Source organism: Drosophila nasuta, chromosome X, assembly GCF_023558535.2.
Source record: "Drosophila nasuta strain 15112-1781.00 chromosome X, ASM2355853v1, whole genome shotgun sequence".
Taxonomy (NCBI): domain Eukaryota; kingdom Metazoa; phylum Arthropoda; class Insecta; order Diptera; family Drosophilidae; genus Drosophila; species Drosophila nasuta.
The window spans coordinates 28,828,487-28,852,742 of NC_083459.1; the positions used below are offsets into that span (position 1 = coordinate 28,828,487).

Here is a 24,256-nt window from a genome sequence, read left to right on the forward strand (position 1 = left end):
AGAAAAACTTTAAAAGTTTAGCCAAATTGTTATTTTATTGTTCAATAAAACAAATAATAAATAACAAACAAAATTCAAGTAAAGTATAGAAAAAATTAATTAATAGTAATTATTTTAAAGAAATTCCAAAATTAAGTTTAATATTACTTTTATATAATACGTTTATACATATTTGTTTCTTATTGAATCTAACAAATAAAGTATAGAAAACAAAAAATTATTTTGTTGAGTTGAATTAAAGCTCGCTGCAGACTGTGAAATTGCGACGCTGTTGATAGATTTGCTTTTAACATCATTTGGAAGAGGAGCTAATATATAACTTCTTATGACATTTAACAAATAATAAATAACAACAAAAATAAGAATGTAAAGTATACAAGAAATACGCTTCCTAAATAATATGTGATAACTATTTGGTCTGCTGTGAAATTGCGACGTTGTTGATAGATTGCTTTTAAGCTTATTTCGAAGAGCAGCAAAGAGAGTAGAAAGCTTTGCCACGAGGTAATGAAGCAATTTCTATGAATTGGCCGATGTAATAAGGTTCCATTACACATTGTGCTTACATGTCGGCTTTGGCAGACGAGCCACGCCCACTGTGCTGCCAATATAACCAACACACATACATACAAACATCTATATATGTATACAGCGCTACAATAAAAGCCGCAAGCCAGAAGCTGAAGCAGCATCTCTAGCAGCTTTTCAATGCGGCGCGGCGGCTGCTTCAACTAACTAAAATGCAGGCAGGCATGTGTGTAGGTGTGTGTGTGTATGTGTGTGTGTGTGTTTGTTGCATGCCTCACTGCGCCTGGTAGCTGCCGGCCGCCGGTTGCCTTTTTATTTTCAGCAGTCAACGCGGAAAAATAGCAAAAAGGAGGAAGAAACGCAAAAAAATATATAGGAGGAAAAAAAGCACACGCGACGAGAAAAACAGCAAGAAAAAAAATCAAACAAACATTTCCAGAGAATTCTAAAAAAAAATATATTAAAAACATGCAAGCCAAACTCTAAGATACCCGGATAAATAAAACAAACCCAATTGAATTCGATGTTTATATTGATATCTTTATTAAAGAAAAATTGCTTTTTAATTTTAACATTTCTTTTACTAAAAAAGTTTTGCTTTGCAGCCTTGATATATTATATTATATCTAGAAAATAAAACTCACATCTTTTTTAATTTCTGATGTACGGACATTAATATACATGGACAGACAGACGGATTCTTCAAGATATCTTAGTGAAATTTCGCAAACATATAAAAAAAATTGCTTTTTAATTTAAATATTTCTTTGTTGTTATTAATTTTAACTTAGTTCCTCGATTTTCCAGCTTTTTTAATTCCAGATATATAGACGGACAGACAGACAGACGGATTTTTTAACATTTTCGTTTTAGATATTTATTTATTACATTTATCAAACTTTTTGTCTCTTAAGTTATCTCAGTTGCCAGCAAGTTATCAACGCCTTTCCAGCCCACAGGCTAAAGGGCATCAACAAAAAAATAGAAGAACAAAATCCAAGAACCGGAAACGCCCAAAATCTCGGCGAGGCGTGGCTGCGTGCAGACATCGTCATCGCCGTCGTCGCCATCGCCATCGACGTCGTCATCGTCTTCGTCTTGCAAAAGTGTTTTGCTATGCAATTTGAATAATTTAATGGATTTTTATGAGCAGTAAAACGCTTGAAGGATGCACTAGCCCACTGGCATCCTGTACACACACAAACACACACACACACACACACACAGAGATAGAGGCAGACACACATGAGCGTCGTCTGTCAGTTTGCTTTTTGTGCAAAATGTCCTGACGCTGTTGCTGACTGCAAAATCGCCGTAAATTTGTGTCGCCTTTTGCCTCGACTCGACTAGCTATTTATACGCGTTAGTAAAGTGCTAGAAGAGTGTGCTAAGCTTGTGGTTAACTCTGGATGTAAAACATTTAGAATTACAAAATGTTGGTTATATAAAATTTATATAGATTTTGAAAAAATTTTTGGTAAATCTATTAAAATATAATCAAGAAATTGCAGCTTCATTTTGAAGTGAAAAATGTGACTATGAAAGAAAAATATATAAAATATACAGAAAAATCCTTAATACATTTGTTTTGGTCACACTTAATTTTGTTATTTACAGTCTGGCTTTAAGCACAGTTCACTAAAATATAATCGAGAAATTCAAACTTTATTTTAAAGTAGAAGAATGAAAAGAAAATATATAAAATATACAGAAACATAGTTTATTCAGTTGCGTTGGTCACACTTAATTTTGTTGTTTACAGTCTGGCTTTGAACACTGTCCACTAAAATATAATCAAGAAATTCAAACTTTATTTTAAAGTAGAAGAAATAAGACCTTGAAAAGAAAATATATAAAATATACAGAAACATAGTTTATTTAGTTGCGTTGGTCACACTTAATTTTGTTATTTACAGTCTGTCTTTAAGCACAGTTCACTAAAATATAGTCAAGAAATTCAAACTTCATTTTAAAGTAGAAGAAATAAGACCTTGAAAAGAAAATATATAAAATATACAGAAACATAGTTTATACAGTTGCGTTGGTCACACTTAATTTTGTTATTTACAGTCTGGCTTTAAGCACAGTTCACTAAAATATAGTCAAGAAATTCAAACTTCATTTTAAAGTAGAAGAAATAAGACCTTGAAAAGAAAATATATAAAATATACAGAAACATAGTTTATTCAGTTGCGTTGGTCACACTTTATGTCTGGCTTTAAGTACAGTCTATTAAAATATAATCAATAAATTCAAACTTAATTTTGAAAGAGGAAAAATAAGAACAAGAAAAGAAAATATGTAAAGTATGTACAAAAAAAATCATTTATATAGTTGCGTTGGTCACACTTTATTTTGACATTTCTAGTTAGCGAGTGTCTGGCTGTTGAGCACACTCGACAATAGCTTGCTTACATGTTTCGGTGTTGAAGTTTACGTATTCGGGGGTTTTACTGCCTTTTACGGAGTTTCAGTTTTTGGGCATTGGAATTGGGATTGGGATTGGGATTGGGCTGCAGATGAAGCTAAAGATGAAGCTGGGAATGGAGTTGGAGTTGGAGCTTATTCAATTTTGCAATCGCCGCTATGCTGGCGTCGTCGAATCTCTGCAACTGGCTCCAATTGACTGCCGTGCCACTTCCGACTACGACGATGGCAGCACCAAAGCCAGTCAAGCGTTTGGCTGCTCAATGCACAACAGCAACAACAACAACAACAACAACAAGGGCAACAACGAAAGCAACGTCGACGGCGACGGCAAATGCAATAAATTTTCAAGTCATTTCAACTTCCGGTGTGTGGCCCGATTACAGTTTAGTAGCTGTAAATATATAGCAACACACACACACACACAAACACATTTACACTCTTCTTCTCTCTCTCTCTGTCTCTTCCTATCTGTCATTTTCCCTGCTCACACATGGCCGCATTTTAAAGCGCACATTTTATGTTGCCTACTTTTAAGCGACGCGACGCTGATTTTGCCATTGCCTACTTTTAAGGGCCAACTAAGCTTCTCCCTCTCACTCTCTCTCTCTCGCACTCGCTGTCACTGGCTTTCCCAAAATGCCATTGTAATTACAGTTCAATCCACTGGGGAGCTAGCGAGCCATGTGAGGCAAAAATTATGAAAATCGCTTCAACAGCAGACAACAGTATGTTAGCTATACATACATACATACGTACACACATACATATATAGAAGGTGGAGTGAGGGAGATGGCAGCTGTAGCTGAGACTGAATGACGCCCCCAAAAAAACTTTCTTATTGCCGACACATTATTTGCCTTGTCATTGTCATAGGCTGACGTTGACGTTGATGTTGCCATCGCTGTTGTTGTTGTTATTGTTGTTGTTGTTGTCGTTGTTGTTGCTGCTGTTGTTATTATTGTCAGTGGCGCCATTATTAGAAATATTTCCATTGTTGTTCGTTAGCGTCGCCTAGCATCGCGGTTTTTCTTCCTGTAACTGTCACATTTGCCTGCCACTTTATCATCATCATCAGCAGCATCATCATTATCATCATCTGCTACCAATACAATGTGGCCACAATTTCTTGATGCTGCGTATTTGCCTCTGTCTGTGTGTGTGTGTGTGTGTGTGTACTTCCGCACTCTGCTGCCACACTCAACTGCTTCCTGGGCTTCGAGTGCAAGCCGTTCACTTGCTTACTCCCTTAGACACTCACACACACACACAGAAGCATTCACTCCCTCTGTCTATCGCCCTCTTGCTCACTCGTTCACACTTGCGTCTGGTGATTAGCGAGCGCAGCAGCGATAACATTGCGCCCGCAGGGGAAAGACGTAGCTGCCAGGCAAATGATTGCCACTTGAGGTGTAAACGAGCGTATTTTACAGCGCCGCACTTCAACAAGCTTAAAAAATAAAGTAACAAAGTTTATCAGCGCACGCAAAGCGGAAATCACTCGCAACAAAGTAGAAGCAAAAGCATCGTTGCAAAAGAGTTGCTGCGGGGACCGGTGGGGGGGGCAGTGGGGGCGGCAGCAACATGGCAGATCACTACACACAGTTGCTTTATCGATACGCAGCAACTATGTACAATTTAGTATCGACAACAATTAAATGAGTGACCCCCAAGTGCTATCGATGTGCGTCTATCAATTCACAATGTGTACACACTGCCACTGCAGCATGCGCCATTTATCGACATCAATCAACGAGCACTTTCAATGCTATCGATAAGCACTAATCGAAATACAATGTGTACACAAGAAAAGTGAACGCTGCAGGATCAGCATGTAATTGAGACACACTTAAACCACAGAGGGCGCCACAACTGGAAATTCAAATATTTGCTGAGAAACTGCAATTGAAAATGTATTATTTATTTAAACAGTTCTGCTATTACTGCGTGCACTATATAGTTGTCTGTATCCATCTGTCAATCATATCAATTTGCTTTGTGCCTTGGTAATATGCGACATTGTAGTCATCATCAGCATCAACTGTGCTGCAGCAGCAAGAGGCAGCTGCCCGTTAAGTGCACTCGAGAAGTTGCAGTATGATGCTGGCTTGCATCTCGTATTACACCCGATTATGGCCATCATTGAAATTGTCATTAGACAGCAGTTGCTCTTCTTCTTCTTGATGCAGCTGCTGAGCACGTTATTATACTTGCTGCCAATGCTCGGCTTGTCGTACATTCGCTAAGTGCTATCTACGTGGCTGTTTGTGGGCGTGGAGGCGGGGAGGGGCTGTGTAGACTTGTGTCAGCGCGAAAACGTTACGTTTTGATTTTCATTTCTCGCCACATTCCAGTCGCACTTATTCACCACGTTCCAGTCTACAAAGCTGACATACACTTTATAACACTTTTAGCCAAGTTTCGACTCAAGAGTTGCCAGAAAGCCACTTTTCCAATAATCTGGCAAAGCTAAATTTTGCTCAATTCAAAAATTCAAATAAAGTTTCAATACAGAGTAGAAAACTTGTACATCACAATTACGATTAATTTTATATTTTAGTTAAAAAGAAAACTAAATAACATAGCAAGGTGTCTAAATAAATATTCCCTTAAAAAATGTTGTCGGTAATATTAAGCAATAAAAAATATACCCACAAATACATTGCAAACGGCGCCCTGCCTTGGATTATTGAATACGGCCCTGTGCTGCTAACTGCAGCAAACAGCTGTTGCGTGCAACTATTTGCAGTAGTCTGGCAACGCCGACATTTTGGTATTTGCTTATGACAGAAACAAAACTTATCACGTAAATAGATAACTATTGAGATGTAGATAGCGCAACCTTTTAATTTGCAACATAAGCTAGCGCTTTATAAATAAATCAACTAGCGACGCATAACAACGAACAACAAAAATAAGGTAAGTGCTGAACGCCGTAAACAAGAAAAATGACGACACTAGGCTAATTGTAACAGCAAATACAAACACACACGCGAGCTGGCAGAATCATTTTTGAACACACCGGCAACGCTAGCGCACATGCAAATTCGTCATTTACTTACGATAAAAATAAATATATTATGAAAAAAGAATAGCGTACACAAGAGATAAAACTATGTGAAGATCATCTACATTCTGAATTGTAACGAACGGCGAAAACAAAACGGAAATTGTTTTGGAACCTTTGAACCGCATTTGACGACAATTGGCTGATAACATAATACAAAAATATAAAATAAATCGTAGGTGCAACAACGGTACAAAAATGCACACACACACACACACAAATGCATGCAAACACACATATACGAATGAAATAAAATGCCGAAAGTTACATGAGCTGTAATTCTTCGAAATCTGTGTATATATAATAATCGCTTACATTTTCCAGACGCTCGCAGTCATGTCCAGCAACGGAGACACAAAACATGTGCAGGCCGCAGCCAGCGAGCCAATAAGCCTGCCCCTAAACACAAATGTCGGGTATTCGCAATCGTTGCTCGACTCAAGCGTGCTGCCATCACCAACGCTGCAATCGCCGGCAATGCGTCGCAATGTCAGCGATGGCAATCTGATGGCCCAGGACGTGAAGGAGGCGCGGGTGCGTGTGATTTACACAGGCGGCACCATTGGCATGATGCGCAACGAACGTCACGGTGAGTAATCATATTGTCTGTGTGTGTGTGTGTGTGTACTTTGATTTATTGATAACTGTTCGCTGTTTAGTGCTGGCGCCCATCCCCAATGCTTTGGTGCGTCTCATACGCAAATATCCAAATATTCACGATGAGGAATATGCACAACGACGCTTTGGTGCCAGCGCTTCAATGGCGCCTCTTGTGTTGCCCTATGTCCAGGGCGAGGCGAGGCGTGTGCTCTACCAGGTGACGGAGTACTCGCCGCTGCTCGACTCCAGCAACATGACCATGCTCGATTGGTCGCGCATTGCCAACGATATATATGTGAGTAATGTCATAGGCTAGAACATCCTGCTGTCGTTACTCTTATTACTCCTGTCCATAACTCTCCAAAATTGTGTATGAAATACTTAAGTTTGTAGACTATAGACCAGTCCGTCTGTCTGTCTGTCCACTTGTTTAAACCTCTATAACTCATAAATTATACTAGCTAGAATCACCAAATTTGTATAAACTGTATATTAAGTTATTAACTTCTTAGAATACTACATTAAAACCCAAAAGAAATCAGCTCAAGTTCCTTAAACATATGGGACTATAGAGCAGTCCGTCTGTCTGTATGACCGCTAGTTTAAAACTCTATAACTCATAAATTATACTGGCTAGTGGGTATTAAATTATTAAGATCGTAGAATACTAGATTAAAAAGCAAAAGAAATCAGCCTAAGTTCCTTAAACATTTGACGCTATAGAGCAGTCCGTCTGTCTGTCTGTCCGCGTGTATAAACCTCTACAACTCTTTAAGTTTTACAAGCTAGAGTCACCAAATTTGTTAGTAACTTGCTGTACAACTTGAGTATGAAATACTTAAGTTCGTAAAAACAAAAAGAAATCAACTTAAATGCCTTAAACAGCTGGGGCTATAGATCTATTTATCTGTCTGTCTGTCTGGTCGCTTGTTTAAACCTCTGTAACTAATACACTTTACAAGCTAGTGTCATCAAATTTGTTTGTTATATTATTGCAAACTCTATGCAGCTTAAATTCATGTTGAAACTCAGACACGACTAAAAGTAATAACTTTTTTACATTGTAATTAGTTTGGCTATATTCAAGACAAATTTCTTTAAATTGCAACAAACATAAGTAATTTTATAGTTTTTTAAAGTTAAATTAGCTTTTCTAACAATAGATTTCTCCCACAACTTACTAACTTTGTTGTTTCTTTTTGCATCTTCAGCAATCGTACGAGTTCTTTGATGGCTTTGTAGTGCTCCACGGCACCGATACGCTCTCGTACACCGCTTCCGCACTCAGCTTTATGCTGGAGAATCTGGGCAAGACGGTGATCATCACTGGCTCACAATTGCCCATCTTTGAGACACGCACTGATGGCAAGGACAACTTTACCTCAGCCTTGATAATCGCTGGCAATTACGTTATACCCGAGGTGTGCATTTTCTTTGGCAACAAACTGTTGCGTGGCAATCGCACCGTTAAAGTGAGCTCCCAATTCGTTGGATGCCTTCAATTCACCGAATGTCCCGCCATTGGCACAAATTGGCATCAATGTCAATGTGGATTATCGGCTAATCTTTCGGCCTTGCAGCGTCGAGCGTTTCTGTGTACAGCTGCAGCTGGACGAGAATGTTGGCTTGTTGCGCATCTTTCCCAGCATTTCGTTGTCCACGTTTCGTGCATTTTTGGCACCGCCAATGCGTGGCGTTGTCATGCAATCCTTTGGCTCCGGAAATGTGCCCTCCAATCGCAAGGATCTGATCGATGAGCTGCGCGCCGCCTCCGAACGTGGCGTCATCATCATCAATTGCACGCAGTGTCCGAATGGCGCCGTTGCTGAGATCTATGACACCGGCAAGGTGCTCCACGATGTGGGCGTCATTCCGGGCTACGATATGACCCCAGAGGCGGCGCTCTCCAAATTGGCGTACGTCATTGGCAAGCAGGAATGGTCGCTGGAAGTTAAGAAGCAGGTGAGTTATTAAATTTAATCACTCAGGAAACCTGGAACCGTTATATTAATATGTTAATAATGATTTTAAGACTATAATCATACTTTTTTAACAAAATAAATAAGCTAAATAATAATTGATGTGTTAAAACACAAGTACGCAACATGGACACAAACCATAGCATGTATCTCAACCAGTGCTTAGTAAAGACACCAACCAGTGGTAGCTTTCTAGACATTCGTTTGCAAAAAGCAAAAGGAAATCATTTGTTTTACAAAATTAATGAATATGGTCTTAAGTTTATGACATGGTTTAAGCTTATCATTATCGTTGATTATCTCAATATTATTATGTAGTTTTTATCTAATGATATCGATCTCTAAATTCATGAATTTTAAACATACTCACTTCTTAAACTGCCATTTGCAGATGATGCAATCGAATCTGCGAGGTGAGCTGACCTCGACGACGACACCAAAGATGCAGGATTACGACCTAGTCGATGCTGTGGCACGATCGCTGCACTTGTCCTCGCCCCAGGAGCTTGATCAACTGGGCGCCACTCTATTTCCGGCCATGATCAATGCGGCCGTTGTCGAGGGCGACATCAAGAAGATCAACAATCTGAAGGCGTATGGCGCTGATCTTTCGGGTTCCAATCACGATCATCGCACAGCCCTCCATCTGGCCTGCCAGATGGGGAACATGCAGATCGTGCGGCATCTGCTGCACAATGGCGTCTCGGTGCACACACGCGATCGCTACGATCGCACGCCATTGCAGGAGGCGGTGGCCACTGATAATCAGGAGATCATTCAGCTGCTCATCAGTTGTGGCGCACATTTGACGGGCTCATCGCGTGCCGTTGGCGAACAGTTGTGTGCCGCAGCTGCGCGTGGCTCGTTGACTCGCCTCAAATCGTATCAGCTGGCTGGCGCGGATTTGGCGCTGTGTGATCCATCGGGACGCACGGCGTTGCATGTGGCCGCGTTGCATGGCTTCAAGGAACTGGTGGAGTACATGTTGCCTTATCTGGAGAGTGCACAGGACAAGGATATGCTGGGGCTGAGTGCCCATGATTATGCCACACGTGGCGGGCATTCAGATATCGCCGAGTTGCTCAATCCCGTCAAGCAAGAAGACTGAACTGCCTTGAAAGTGGTTTGGATTGATTAGTCTAGTCGTGTTATTCTTATTATTACTATTATTTGTGCAATAGTGGCTGCAAACAAAGCAGCCCTTCCTATGTATATCACACTTACCTGCAGATCTGGCGAGAAAGTCCAGTTTTCCTCCACTCGCCGATGGAACGATATACTTCAATTAGTATTAAGTGTCAAGTAGTTGCAATTTGTATACTGCTGATGTTTAAAGAATTCTCACGCACTCGAATTCAGCAGTTATTCAATAATAAAATGAAAAAATATGCTACCTCAGTGAAAAACCATAAATTATTCAATAATCTGGTTAGTCCAAGTGATAATGAAATGGAATTAAATTTAATTTCGATAGCACACGAAACAACACAGTTGGCGATATATCGATAAGCGGTTTATTTTGCCAACCATAAAATACTAAAACCACCACGAGCTTGGTATATTTTCAGATTAAACGCACACGGTCACACAGCAACAGCACACATAGCGCTGTAATGAAAACAAGGGCAGTAGCAACGACTTTTAAGCCCTGGTGTTTAAGTTTATTTTGTTGTTAAGCATTGCTTAATTATAATTGGTAAATAACTCCAAGCCCCAGTCAGGTTGGCTTTGCTACAAATGTACAAATACTCCTTATGTGTCGTATTAGCTCGTGTGTGTGTGTGTGTGTGCGTGGACAAAAAAAAGCAAAAGCAAAACGACATCAGATTTCTATGAGATGTACACACACACATACATACACGCACACAGACGAGCGTACGTGGTCACACACACCAACAAAGAAGTGCACACGTCAGTGCCACGAATTCGGAGCACAAAAAAAAGCGAAGCAAAGAGTTTTTGAGACTGACTGATTGATTGATTGATTGATAATGATATGTGATGTCCGCTTCTTTCCAATTGCAGTCAATGTCGATAGTTAGCAGCTTAACGAACTTAACGAAACACGCGCGACGACGACGACATTGGATTTGTCCACTCCGGAGATAGCCAGTGTTTCCTTAATATTATTATTTTTTTCTTTCCACTCCCACCACCCACTCTTCCTCTTCCCCGTTTTGTTTTTTTTTTGTATTTGTTTTGTTAGTTGAATTTGTGTGGAATGGAGACGGAGGCGGATTTAAGCCGCCAACACGAAGATGCTGATGATGGCGGCAGCTTTACCGAGCTGCCCATCAACCAGGTGAGTTGGCATTCCTTTCCTTCCCACACTCCCCTGGTACTAAACACAACAATTTCCATACTTAGCACACAACAACGACGACAGCGACGGGAGGCAAGGCAAGGCTCGAGAGTCTGCGCGAGAATCTGTCCAAGCAGCAGGTAAGTAGAAGCTGCAACCAGCTGAGGAGAGAACTGTTACCTAAAATGAGACTCTTTCCTAGGAACGACTGATGGCTCTGCGAGAACGCGCCTTGCGCAAAGCCGAGGATGGCGGACGTTTAAAGTCCAGCATGAGCGATTCGATGGAATCGCTAAAATCGCTGGGACACAAACTGAGCCTTGGCCCAGTGGCGGACACCACGCTTAACGACGAGCCACAGCAGATGTCCACGCCGCTGGTGACGCCCAGCAAGGAGCTGCTGGACCTCAGCGGCGGCAGCGGCAACGAGAAGCTCCAAATGTTAAATCAACGCACCGAACAGAATCGTGCGCTCCTCGAGCAGCGAAAACGTGACATGGCTCGATCCCTGCAATCGGTCAAATCGGGACTGCGACAGAGCAACAGCGGCGTTGAGCTGGGCTCCTCGATGAATGATTTGCGTGCCTTAAGCAGTCAGCATGCGACACCTGTATCCCGACATCGTTCGGCTGCCGATTTGCAGCAACAACTGCAACAGCAGCAGCAACAACAACAACAACAGTTGCAACTGCAACAAACAGCGACGACGGCGCAAAGCGAAGAGGGACGACTGAAGCTGCTGAAGAACAAGATGAAACTGATTGAGCTGAAGCAGACACGCAAGGAGCAGGAGCAGCAACAAGAGTTGCACGAGTTGCGCAACGCGTTGCAGCAACGTGAACAGCAGGTGCAACAACTAGAGGCAACGCTGGCCGAGCAGAGTGAGCAGCTAATTGGTTTGGCGACCACGAGTCGCGTTCAAACGGAGCTGCAACAGTTGCGTGAACGCAACGCGGAACTGGAGCAGAGCAGCGAAATGCTGGAGGCAACGCAAAGGGAATTGCAGCAGGCACGCGAACAATTGCTGCTGCTGGAGCAGCAACACGAGCAGCTGCAACAGCAGCAGCAAGAGAGCAACAATTCCACCGATGCGCAAGTGAATCAAGAGCTGGCCAAACAGCTGCAACAGTTGGAGCAACAATTGCGGGACACCCAACAGCAACAGCAGCAACAAGAAGTCGCCACCAACAGCAGCACTTCAAACGAAGAGACGCAGCAACATTTGTCCAAACTGGAGGCGACGATTGCATTGCAAACGGAGCAGCTGGCGGAGAAGACCACCGAACTGAATGTGCTCAATGTGAATTTGCGTGTGCTCGAGGAGAAGTTGTCGCAGGGCGTGAAAGCGAAACCGATATTCCTCGACGAAGTCGAAGATGTGCAGGTGAACGAACAGCTGCAGCTGGAGTTGCAGCAATTGAAGCAGAAACTCGACGAGTCCAACAAGAGCAACATCAAGCTGAAGTTGAAGTGCAAGCAGGCGGAGAAGCAGCTGCAGAAATTGCAAAGCAGCGACACACAACAGCAGCTGACGCAGTTGAGTGCGGAGAACGAGCACCTGCAGCAACGCATCACCGTGCTGGAGGACGAGAAGGGTCAATGGCAGTTGGCGCATGTCGAGGAGGAGGATCAGGAGCAGGAACACGATGAGGAACAGCAATCGAGTCGTGTGCAAGCGAATGCCGCGCAAGCCGAAGCGATACGCCTGCTGGAGGAGCAAAAGGAGGAACTGCAGCAGGCGTTGGAGGCGCTGCAACGTGGCTCGGAGTCGGCTCGTGTTGAATCCGAGTTGAGTGAAGTGCAGCTGGAGGAACAGCTGTCGCAGCGTGTGCAGCAACTTGAAACCGAAGCCAAGGAGCAGCGCCAGCAGCTGCAGACGCTGCAAACGGAAAAGGAGGCGCTGGACAAGAAGCTGTCGCATTACATTAACGAGAACATGGAGCTGCTGGACAAGCTGGAGAAGCTCAGCTCGTCCAGTTCAGCGGAATCCATTGAGATTGTCGAACGACCCAGCGAACGACGCTTTAGCCAACGTCCCGCCAGCGAAGGAGATGCCGGTGATGCGGAAACCGAAGCTGAAGTCGAAGCTGATGCAGAGGCGGCGCCCAGCTTTGTGAGCGAACTGACACAAACGGATTCGACGGCACCCGATCCGGAGGTGAACGAAAGTTTGCTGCAAATGCGCGCCGAAAGCGATGAGCTGCTCAAGAAGATCGAGCTCTTTGCGAACGAACGACGCGAGGTGTTGGCCAAAATGGAGCAACTGCAGCAGGAGAATGCCCGTCTGCAAGAGGCGCTCGAGGAGCTGAAGCAGCAGCAACCGGAGCAAGCGGAACAACACGAACATCTGCAGGCGGAGAACGCACGCTTACATGCAGAGCTTCAGGAACAACGCGACTCGGAGCAATCCTCGGAGCTGGCAGCTCAACTGAAGCACACCCAGGAGCAGCTGCAAACGGAGCGAGCAGCGTTGCATTCACAGCTGGAGGAATTGCAACGCGACAAGCAACATTTGTCGCTGCAGCTGCAGAGCGAAAAATCGAATCTCTCGCAGGAGCTGAGCTCCATGCAGCGTTCCTCCGAGGTGGTCGCCGCCCTCGATTGCGGTGATGCCGGCGTTGCCTTGCTGGACAAATGCGAACGTTCGCTGGGCAAACTCAGCTCCGAGCTGGAGGCGTATCGCAAGGCCAACGATCGCAATGCCAAGCTCAATGTGTCCAAGAAGCTGGCGAAGGAGGCGAAGAATGTGCACACTCAACTGACCGAATTGCTGCACAAGGTGAAGGAAGCCAGCACTGCGGTGGAGACGGTCACAGTTGTGGAAACTGTCGTGGCTGTCACCGCACCCAATGGCAAAGCTCTGGCCGAATACGAGCAGCTGACGGCGCAGAATGCGGAACTGAAATCAACGTTGGCCGCATTGCAAGCTGAGCTCGAGGAGTTGCGCGATAGCTACGAGCCAACGGAGACGACGCCACCTAAAACGCTGGCCATAACTGAGCAACGCGACGCGGAGCGTGAACAGGAGCTGGAGCAGCAGCTGCAACAACTGAGCGAACAGCAGACACAACAGCAACTCGCAGCAGCCGAAGAACTCGCAGCTGTTCGGGATCAGCTGCAAGCCACAATTACAGAGCTGCGTGCAGCGGAAGCGGAACACTTGGAGCTGATTGCCCGACAGAGTGCGGAGCTGGTGCAGTTGCAGTTGCAGGCAGAGCAGCATGACAATCAGTTGAACGCCAGCGAAATGCAGCACGAGAAGCAGCTGGAGCAACAACAGCGACAACGACACGAGCTCGATTCGCGCATCGAGACCCTCGAGGGTGAGTTGGGTATTTTGCAAGCACTCGTTGCGGAGCAGAAGCAACAGCTGATCGAGAGCTACAGCGATCGGGAGCTCGAATCGAACCTCAAGCTCCTGGAGCTGCAACAGTGCCAACGGGAGTTGGAGACGAGTGAGACGCGCAATCGCGAGTTGCGGGACAAGCTGAAGAAGTACGCCTTGCAGCTGAAGAAACGCAACGCGGAACACAGCGACCTGGAGCAACAACTTCAGCAACTCCAAGCGCAACAGGCTGCGGAGAGTGAAACAAGCGTCCAGCTAACGCAGCTGCAGCAACGCAACGCAGAGCAAACGCAGTTGCAGCAACAAACCGAGCAGCGATTGCAACTCGTCGAACAGCGTTTGAAGGAGTCCGAGCAACAGCGACAGGAGCAGGCGGAGGAAGAGCTCGGTTTGCAGGAGGAACTGAAGCGTCTGGAGCAACAGCTGGCCGACAGCGAGTCGGAGAACTATGAGCTGCAGCAGCAGGCGCACAAACACAAGAGCAAACTGTCCAAGCTCAAGGAGGAGACGGATCGTCTGCAGGTTGAGCTCCAGAATACGGTGCATGCGAATACCGCATTGCGTCAGGAGAGCTTCCAGCTGGAACAGACGCTGGCGGAGCGTGCGGGCGATGGCGACAACAACAGCCGGACGATAGACGAACTGCGACGGCAGCTGGAGCAGAAGTCCATCAAGTTCGACAAGTCAAAGGAGGTGATCAAGCACCGCAATGCCAGCATACAGAGTCTGCAGCGGGAGTTGGCCGAGCTGCGTGCCCAGTTGCAAACGCAACCCGAGGAGGAAGCGCAACAGCAGCAACAACAACAGCAACTCCAACAGTTGCAGGCTGCACAGGAGCATCAGTTGCAAACGCTGCAGCAATTGCAGACGGAGAATAGCGCGTTGCTGGCAGAGAAGGCCAACTTTGAGCTGGTCATTGCGCGTCTGGAGACGCTGCACGAGGGCATTCAGGCCAAGCTGCAGCAGGATCAGTCGTACATGGAAACCCTGGAGACGCAAAACACCGAACTGCAGCAGCGGAACGCCGAGCTGCAGGATCAGACTACAGCGCTGAGGACGGAACAAGCGGCGGAGCTGGCGCGCATAGAGCAACTGGAACAGCAGCTGGAGGAACGCAGTGCCCAGCAGCTGGCGCATGAATCCCAACTGCAGTTGCGTGTGCAGCAGCTGCAGGAACACGAACAAGCTCAGAGCCGACAACTCCAGCAGCTGGGCAGCGAAGCGGATGAAGTGCGTGAGCAGTTGGCGAGCCTGCAGGCGGAACATGAGGCGCTGCTGACGCGTCACAAACAGCAGACGCAACAGGCGCAAGCGGAGCGGGCAGAGCGTCAGAGCAACGTCGAGCAGGAGCTGCACGAGTTGCGCGAGGAGCTGCAGCAGCGACAGCTGGAGTTGCAGCGTCAGCGCAACGTTTACGATGCCAAACTGGCGGCCAAGGCCACCGAGCTGGATGAGATGGAGTGTGATCTGAGCGCGCACATGGAGCGCGCCACCGTCGAGACGCGAGAGCTGACGCAACGCTTGGAGCGCACACAGGAACAGCTGCAGCAACGGGGCGAGGAGTTGACGCGTCTGGGCGAGGAGCTCGCCGACGTGGAGCGAGAGCGTGCCACGCTGAGCCGGGAGGCAACGCTGTTGCGTCTGCAACACGATAGCGCCGAGCAGGATGTCCTTGAGTTGCAGGAGTTGCGCATGCAAGCGTTGCAGGATAAGACCGAAATGGATAATTTGCGCACTCAAATCGATGCCTTGTGTGCGAATCACAATCAGGAACTCCAGGCACTGCAGCAACAGCTGGCCGAACTCGATACTTTGGGACAGAATCAAACCGACGATCAGGTCTACATTGAAACGGAGAACAAGCGACTTGCCGAACAGTTGACTGAGATGCAAGCACGACTCGACGAACAGGCCGAGCAGCTGGCCAGACAACAAGCTAACACTCCAGCTGCAGCTGCTGTGGCATCGCCCATCTTTGCCACACAATACCAGACGCAAGCCCAAGCAACGCCACAGGGCGGCGAGGATTGGATGACGGCTTGGATGCGTCCCAACAGTGGTAATCAAGCTCAGCGACAGCCAGCGCCAGCGGAACAGGTAAGTCAAACGACATGGGGAAAGTATTGGTGAAGTGAGATTGAAAGATGGTTGTTGGGTCAAGTGGTAAAGGGTTTAGGAAAGTTAGATCAGTCCAGGAAGTTAGCAGAAGAAGCCGAGCTGAAAGCTCTTGTAAGGGAATAGGAAAAGAGTTAGGAAGTTATATCACATTAGGGATCTGATTCAGTAATACGCGAGAAGCTTTCAGATGCTCGGAGAAGAGAAGGTTCCTCGGAAAGATTTGATAGTGTTTGGAGTAGAAGTAGTAGAACTGAGCAACGGGAAAGGTGATGGAAAGTATTAGAATCAGTTCAAGGATTTTCTCAAAAGCTAAGGAAAACTCTTAAAACTGATACGTAGGACAATATATGTGCAGGGAAGATTGTTGACGAAAAGTCCCGAGATCGAAGTGGGGCAATAGGTAAGAGGAGAAGGTAAGTTTGGAAACCCTCTTAGAAAATACAGGATAAAGGCAGATATATAGAATTGGAATAGATTCTTGTTAGATGTTAGGTACTGAAAAAGTTCAAATGACTGATTTATTGATTATTTACAGAACCTTCCGATTCCCGCACCTGCGATGTTCTTTGGCAACGACGCTGCGGCGGCGCCATCGCCATTCGATGAGATTGTCGCTCAACCGCTGAGGCTAAGCAGCCAAGGAATGGGCGTGCCCCCACGATCCAACGATAGCGGAGCCACCAACCATCGAGGATCTGCAGCGCAACGTGTCCGATCTGGAGAAGCATGCCAAGGAGCTGGAGACCAAGTTGCTGGCACGCAATCAGGCATTGGCCGAGCACGAGGAGCGACGCCAGCAACTGGAGCGTTTGCTCGCCGAGCGGGAACAGGAGCTGGGACAACTGCGTGCCGCAGCCGAGGAACGCGAACGTTTGGCGGCCATTGAGAAGCTGATACAAGCGGAGCCACAACCTCCGGTGCAGCCGACGATTGTTGCAACAAGTGCTGCGCCCACGTTGGACATGTTCTTTGGCACGGAAACGGTGACAGATGCGTCACAGCAGCTCGATTTGGGTCTGCCACAAACCGAACCCGTTGTGGAGGAGATCATCACACCAAAGAAGGCGTATTTGTGTCAACCCCCGAACCGGAGCAACAGCAGCAACAGGTTGTTGTTGATTGGGGCGTGGATGAGGATCCCTGGGCGAGTGCAGCAGCCGATGAGCAGCATCAGCGTCCAGCAGTCGAGGTGCTGCAACTGCAGCAACGCATCGACGAGCTGGAGCAACAGAAGCTGGAGCTGCAGACGAAGACGGCGAAGCTGATGAAGCGCATCAAGGAGTATCGCAGCAAGGAGCAGCAACAACAACAGGAACAGGCGAAGAGCAGCAGCATTGGCACCAATGATCTAGACAGCGCCATTATGGATGAGCTGCGTCATCAGTTGCAGCTGCACGAGACACGTCAGGCAAAGAGCGAGGAGCTGCTGCAACAGCATGCACTGGAGAAGGAGAAGCTGGCGAAGCGCATCGATGTGCTGACAGCGGGCAACGAGCGCATGGCGGAACTGAAGGAGCGTCAGGACATGGATGTGCAAATGTATCAGGCGCGCATACGTGAGCTGCAGGAGAAGCTCCAGCAGCTGGAGAGCTGGGGCGATGAGGGGACCACGACAACAACAACAACAGGAGCAACAACAACAACCGATGCTGCTCCGACAACTGCGGCGGCTCAAGCGAGCATCGAGCTTTTGCAGGTGGAGAATCAGGAGCTGAGTACCGAGTGCCAGGAGCTGCACGCCCAGCTGCAGCTGGAGAAGCAGCAAGCACACGAGGCGCTGACGCAAGCGCAGCGTGAACGCGAGCAACTGCAGCAGGAGAAACAGCGGGCACTCGAAGCGCTCGCTCAGCAGTCGGAGCTGGAGCGTCAGCAATTGCATGAACAGCTGCTGGCGGATCAGCAGCGTGCGCAGGCGGCGCAACAGGAACGCGAGCAACTGCAGCTGCAACTGGAGGAGCTCAAGGCCAAGCAGCTGGAGCTGCCGGCAACGGTGAGTGCACCCAGTGACGAGAGCGTGGCGCTGCTGCAGGAGAAGGAGTCGGAGATAGTGCATCTGAAGCAGCGCATCGAGGAGCTGATGCGTGAGGATCAAACCGAGAAACTGGTGTTGGAGATACTCACCAAGAATCAGGAGTTGCAGTTGCTGCGCATGCAGATCAAGCAGTTGGAGGAGGACAAACTGGAGCGGCCAAGTGGAGAGGAGTTAAAGCAGGCGACGCCACCGCCAAGCAATGAAGTGGAGCTGGAGCAAGTGCGTCAACAATGCGTGCAGCTGCAGCAGGAGAAGAGCGACATGGAGGAAGAGTTGCGTGTGCTCAACAATCATGTGCTGTCCAGCCTGGAGTTGGAGGATAAGATGAAGCAAACGGTGCTCGAACTGGACATGAAAACCATTGAGATCACCGAGCTGCGCAAAACGCTGGAGCTGCTGCAACAATCGCAATCCCAGTCTCAGTCCCAGCCCCAGCCAGATTTGACAGCATTGAATCAACAATGGGAGGCACTGGTGGAGCAAAAATGCAGCGAGGTTGCAAACATTTGGCAGGAGCATTTGGCACAACGTGAAGCCGCCTATCAGGCGCAGATCGAGCAGCTAACCACATCACAACAGCAGCAGCAGCAACAGCCTGCGGAGATCAAATCCGCAGTGGAGGAGCAGCAGCAACAGCCGAGTTCAGCGCCAGCGGAGGACAATGAGCTATTGGCGAAAATGCAAAAGGCACTGGAAACGCAGGAAATGGAAATCGTCACACTCAAGGAGCAGTTGGCCATTCGATCGGCGGAATATGCGCGTCTCGCCTCACAGTATGATCCCTTCCGGCTGCAGAATACACTTGGCGGAGCGTCAGGTGGAGCAGCAGCTGGCGCTGGAGCCACGGGCAGCATTAGCCAGGAACCGTTGCCAGAGTATGTGCTCAAAGCGGATCTGGACTATGCGTTGATGATGCTGCATCAGCGGGACATGCGTGTCGAGGAGATGATACTGGAGTTAGTGCAGCTGCTGGAGGAGCGCGATCATCTGCAGCTGAAGCTCTCGGATACGCTGCGACAGCTGGAAGCCGAACGAAGTGAGTAACAAATAGAGAGGAATCTCAATATACCATAAAATGCGGAATATTCTGTTTGAGAAACTCATAACTAGAGCGTTAGCTGCTTAGCCTTCCCGTACTTTGGTTTCTATTGTTGTTTTAACATAGATCAAACAAAGTAGTCTTATCTTAAGTATTAAGTATGCAATAACTTTAATCATCTCTATCGTTATTTCTAGCCGGCGTTCCAGCTGCGGTTCAGCTTGCTCCTGCGCCGCCAACGGACAGCGATCCCAGTAGTGACCTAAAACAAAAGTAAGTTCATCATCAGAAAGAGTTTTGAGAGCATATTCTAATTGTATTGTTCATGCGACTACACAGATTGGCAGAGCTGCAGACGGTGAAGCATTCCAAGGACAAGGTTATTGTGGATGAACGTGAGCAGCGACTGCGACAGATGATACAGCTCCAGCGAGACATGGCCAAGACAACAACAGCAGCCACAACAACGGGAACGACGTCGACGACGACGACCACAGCAACGGGAACAGTCATACCAGCAGCTACAGCGCCTCCAACAATTCCTCAGCAGCAACAGCAACATCAACAACAACAACAGGCACAGCTTGAAGTGGATCCATGTAAGTATTCTTGATGAGAAATTGATAACTGATATTTCTATATATACTTCTCTCATTTCTCTCACAGCTCAATCATCACTGCGGTCACCTTCAATGGTACTCATGGACTGGATATTAGGCAATAATAAGAGCGAGGACGAAGCGCATCCAAACACAGCATCGAGCAATTAAATCCGACCATTATCCAAGCATCTCCCAACTCCCTCGCACGTTCCAAGCAGCTTCCAACAACAACAACTAAAAATGACTAGTTAAAGCGGCTTACCAATAATTCTTGATATACACTAGCGTTAGAGTTCTATATTATGTACCTTGGATGAATTCACAACAAAACAAAAAAAAAAAAAAAAGAAGAGAAGAGAAAAAAGAATAGAAAAAAAAACGACTAAGAAATCGAAATGAAAAAGAAAAAAAAAACAGCAAACAATTATTCCCGAATTGTGTTCCAGCATGGCGAACACGCCCACGTTTTATGTTGTAGATATGTAAAAATTGTATAAAACAAAGCCTAAACAATTAATAACAACACTTACAAAAAAAGTACGTAAACCATACTTTAAATACCGTAATTGTTTAATTTGTATTTTGTTAACATGGCCAAAAATGGCGGTTGGGCAGTGTGTACATACGCTTTCGCAGCGATAACATTTGCAGTGGGTGCATATTTTTTCCAGGACAAATATTCAAAATGTTCCAATAACTTAATTTGTATGATGGCAACATTTACGGTAAATTTATTACAGTGTCTTTTGGAATATTTTATTGCCATTAAATTTGCATTTTGGCAATATAGTCGTTGCAACGGCGAAGGACATGGTGTGTACACACACGATTACGCAGCGATAACTTTTGCGGTTAGTGCACTTTTTTTTTGCAGTGGACACACTTGAGCTTGAACTTGAAGTTTGGCCACTCTATTTGCATATGGCGGTTTTCAGCGATACTTCTAACGGTCGGTGTCGCACTTTTTATTAGTGTTTTTTATTTACCTATAAAATGACTGAACAAGTGATCTATACCAATTGGGAAATTCTATATATAAATTCCACTTCTACTTGTGTGTTTGATCCCATGTGGAATATGTTTATTTGTCAACCAATAACCATTTACACCACGATTCGTTATCAGTGTGTGCACGTTGATTTTTAACGATCTTCAAAATAACATTTTAGCCATTTCCGGTGCAAATTTCTAAGTCTTAACATGTCTGCATCGAAGTATAAAACAACAAAACATCTCCATCTGATCGATATGCACCCTACTATGACCAATTTCTCCACCGTTGCCCTCATCATTGCGAAATCCGAGCCGCACATCTTCCTCGACAAGCTGAGCAGCGAAAAGCGTGGCGTGATTAATTTCACGTTGCGTGACACGAAGCGTCACATTGCCAACTGCAAGTGCTGGGGCTCCGAAGTCAGCGTGCACGAGTACAATGCAATGCTACAAATGGGCGACGTAGTCGACATCGTCGGGGCCAAAGTGATGGCCATAACACAACCATCGCTGCCGTCACACAACGGATTCACTGAGAATCGCTATCAACCACGCGGCACACTGTCATGTGCACTTGTTGTCAACGAAGGACACGGCTATTTGGTAAAACATAGCAGCGACGATCAGGCAACACTGCAAGCATTGCTCCAACTTTGCGGCCAATCGCACAAAGCACTGAGCACAGCTCTCAAACTCCGGGATGTGCGTTGCGTGATGCCAGGCGGTGAACAGCGTCCGGCTGCGTTCGTTGATCTGTTCGTGGCAGTGGCCACGATGCCGCCGGTGCGTGAACTGAAACGCAAGCAGCCACGCAATGGCAGCACACTCCTGCAGTGCCTTGAACTGGTGGTCATCGATACCAGCTGTGCGTCGGGCATGATGTTGACGCTGTGGCACACGAATTGGATACGTCGTGCTCAGCGCTGGCAAGCGGGCAAAACGTTGTTGCATCTTATTGATGTGCGTGTCGCGCATTCGCAGTTTCATGGCTGTTCGGTGCTTAGTCATGCCAGCTGCACGCTCATCTACGAGAACCCAGAACCAAGAAGTCCAGAGGCTCAAGCGTTGCTTGCTTTTGCGGCCAAAACACCGCTGGGCGGCTTTGAGTTGAGTGCGCAAAGCGATGTGGAGAATTTGCCACCAGGTGAGTAGGAAAGGGATAATCTATAATAAAGTGTATTAATCCAAATTTCGAGCAGCTGCAGAGATCCAAACTCAGATGACGGTTCGACAGATTTATGCGCGTGCCGAGGGTGAACTGCAGGATGCAACCAGTGAACACTTTACGGCCGTGCTCTATGCCATGGTCAGCAAATTCGATATCGATGGCTTGGGCACGAGCATCAATAAGAAATGGCAAGTAACTGAAAGTAGCAAACCATTATTAAATCAAATACAATTATTATTAAGTCTGATTTGTTTATTTTGTGATTTCTCACTTTAAATGAAAACTTAATTTTTCAATTGCCAATCAATTTGTTGTTTAGTTGTTAATTGAACTATTGTTTTGTAGATGAACTAAATTAAATTACGATTGTATAAACTTTTCCGTCCGCTTTTGCAGCAAATCATGTCGTCGCCTCATTCCAACCAATCGCAATGAATGCGACAACGAGCATTGCCAGCTAGAGTTCTCATTGGAATATAGCGGAGCACGTGCCGAGCAGTTCTTCAACATCAATATTCACTTGTCGGATCACACGGGCACGCTGGTGGAGACGCGTCTTAGTGGCGGCGTTGCCAATCAATTGCTGGGCCTCAATGCAGATGCCTTTGAGGTGCTGTCGGATCGCAAAAAGACTGAGCTTAAGTGGCGCTTTCTGTTAAAACACTTTGAGGTGAAGTTACTGATAAAAAAAGCCAACACCTGTGCGCAAGAATCTTGCAATCATTGTCGTGGACATGGAGCTAATAGAGCTAGAACAGATCATAGAGAAGTTAGCTGCATTCTAAAAAAAAAAACAAGAAGAAAACTATTTAGAGACTTAGGATTTGTGGTGTAAGTAGTCATAGGTTTACTTTAGTCGTTTACTTAAGTATGAAAGTAGTCTTTAGTAGAGGTCACAAGAAGTGAAGTTTCCCAGCTTTAACTTTGTTTAATTTAGGATTTGTATAAGTTAAAGTTAAAGGTTTACTTTTAATATTTTACTTAAATATAAAAGTAGTCTTTACTAGAGAAGAAGATAAGTTTTCCAGCATTAACTAAGTTTGCAACGGGTTAATTTAATGAATTATCGTAGGAACCATAGTTTTGAAGTCATTTTGAATTATTTAGAGTTAAAAAAACTAATTTTAATTTCCGAGAGGAGTTTTGTATATTTTAATGGCTCATTGTCATAAACGAGTGTATTGTCTAGTCTCAATCAGTAAAAGTGAATATTGAATATAAAATTAAATCTTTATAACATATAGTTCACATAGTTTTTAACGTAATCTCAGACCTAGACATAACTTACGATAGGAATTGCCCGATTCTTGGAATATACCACTCTCAGTTATCCAGTAAAGGTAAATATATATTTAAATTGCTTAAATATATTTACGAATTTAAAACTATTTGGCAAATATTCTTTGTCGTTGACATAGTTTTTAAGATGAAGAACAAAATTAAAATGGGAAAACAAACAACGCTAAGATTTTTCACTTTTTATGCATTAGAGGTAGTTATGAGTTATGCTTGAAGTTAAAGTTTATTTTTTTTAGATAAGTCCTATCTGTAAAATATGCTAATAAACAGAAGCGGAATGTTGGAATCGCATGGCAAATGAAAACCTTGTAAGAATGTGCACTTTATATAATAATAATTATATTATATAATTAAAATTTTTACAATATTTTTGATACATGAAAAATACAATCTGCAACTAAGTAATTCATGAAGAATTTGTTTGTGCCAAACTTAATAACAAGAAGTTCCTATGGAAAACAAATACATAAATTAAGTTTTTGGTTTTGAATTTCAATTAATATGTATATTGAAGCGTCTTTTTTAAGATTGTATCTGAAACTACTTTAAACATAAAACAATAATATGAAATATTCTAGAAAAGAAAGAAAATCTCAAAGATTAACACTACACTACTTGTATTAATATTAAGAAATTCCTGAGCCCCTCCAAAATTTAAGTACAATAAATGAATATTACTACTATAATATACTATATAAGTGTTAATATTAAGAAATTCCTGAGCCCTTCCAAAATTGAAGTACACACAAATAGTTG

At 45.3% G+C, this 24,256-nt stretch overlaps 3 protein-coding genes across 3 annotated transcripts; all 3 read left to right on the forward strand.

Moving 5' to 3' along the window:
- The first annotated feature begins 5,979 nt into the window (after positions 1-5,979).
- Positions 5,980-9,709, forward strand: LOC132796223 (L-asparaginase). Its single transcript, XM_060807307.1, is given in 6 exon segments — positions 5,980-6,197; positions 6,347-6,611; positions 6,682-6,917; positions 7,834-8,103; positions 8,105-8,584; positions 8,993-9,709. Coding segments are annotated over 5 exon segments (1,956 nt in total). The 5' UTR covers positions 5,980-6,197; positions 6,347-6,358.
- A 472-nt stretch (positions 9,710-10,181) lies between these two features.
- On the forward strand, positions 10,182-20,482 carry LOC132796974 (protein lava lamp). Its single transcript, XM_060808362.1, is given in 10 exon segments — positions 10,182-10,297; positions 10,627-10,903; positions 10,969-11,043; positions 11,106-16,208; positions 16,903-17,022; positions 17,024-17,456; positions 17,459-19,435; positions 19,636-19,711; positions 19,778-20,037; positions 20,105-20,482. Coding segments are annotated over 9 exon segments (8,229 nt in total). The 5' UTR covers positions 10,182-10,297; positions 10,627-10,822; the 3' UTR covers positions 20,209-20,482.
- Positions 20,483-20,883: 401 nt separating this feature from the next.
- On the forward strand, positions 20,884-24,203 carry LOC132796969 (protein hold'em). The gene is given in 5 exon segments (XM_060808354.1): positions 20,884-22,177; positions 22,233-22,389; positions 22,598-22,886; positions 22,888-23,541; positions 23,620-24,203. Coding segments are annotated over 4 exon segments (1,482 nt in total). The 5' UTR covers positions 20,884-21,240; the 3' UTR covers positions 22,987-23,541; positions 23,620-24,203.
- Positions 24,204-24,256: the final 53 nt, after the last annotated feature.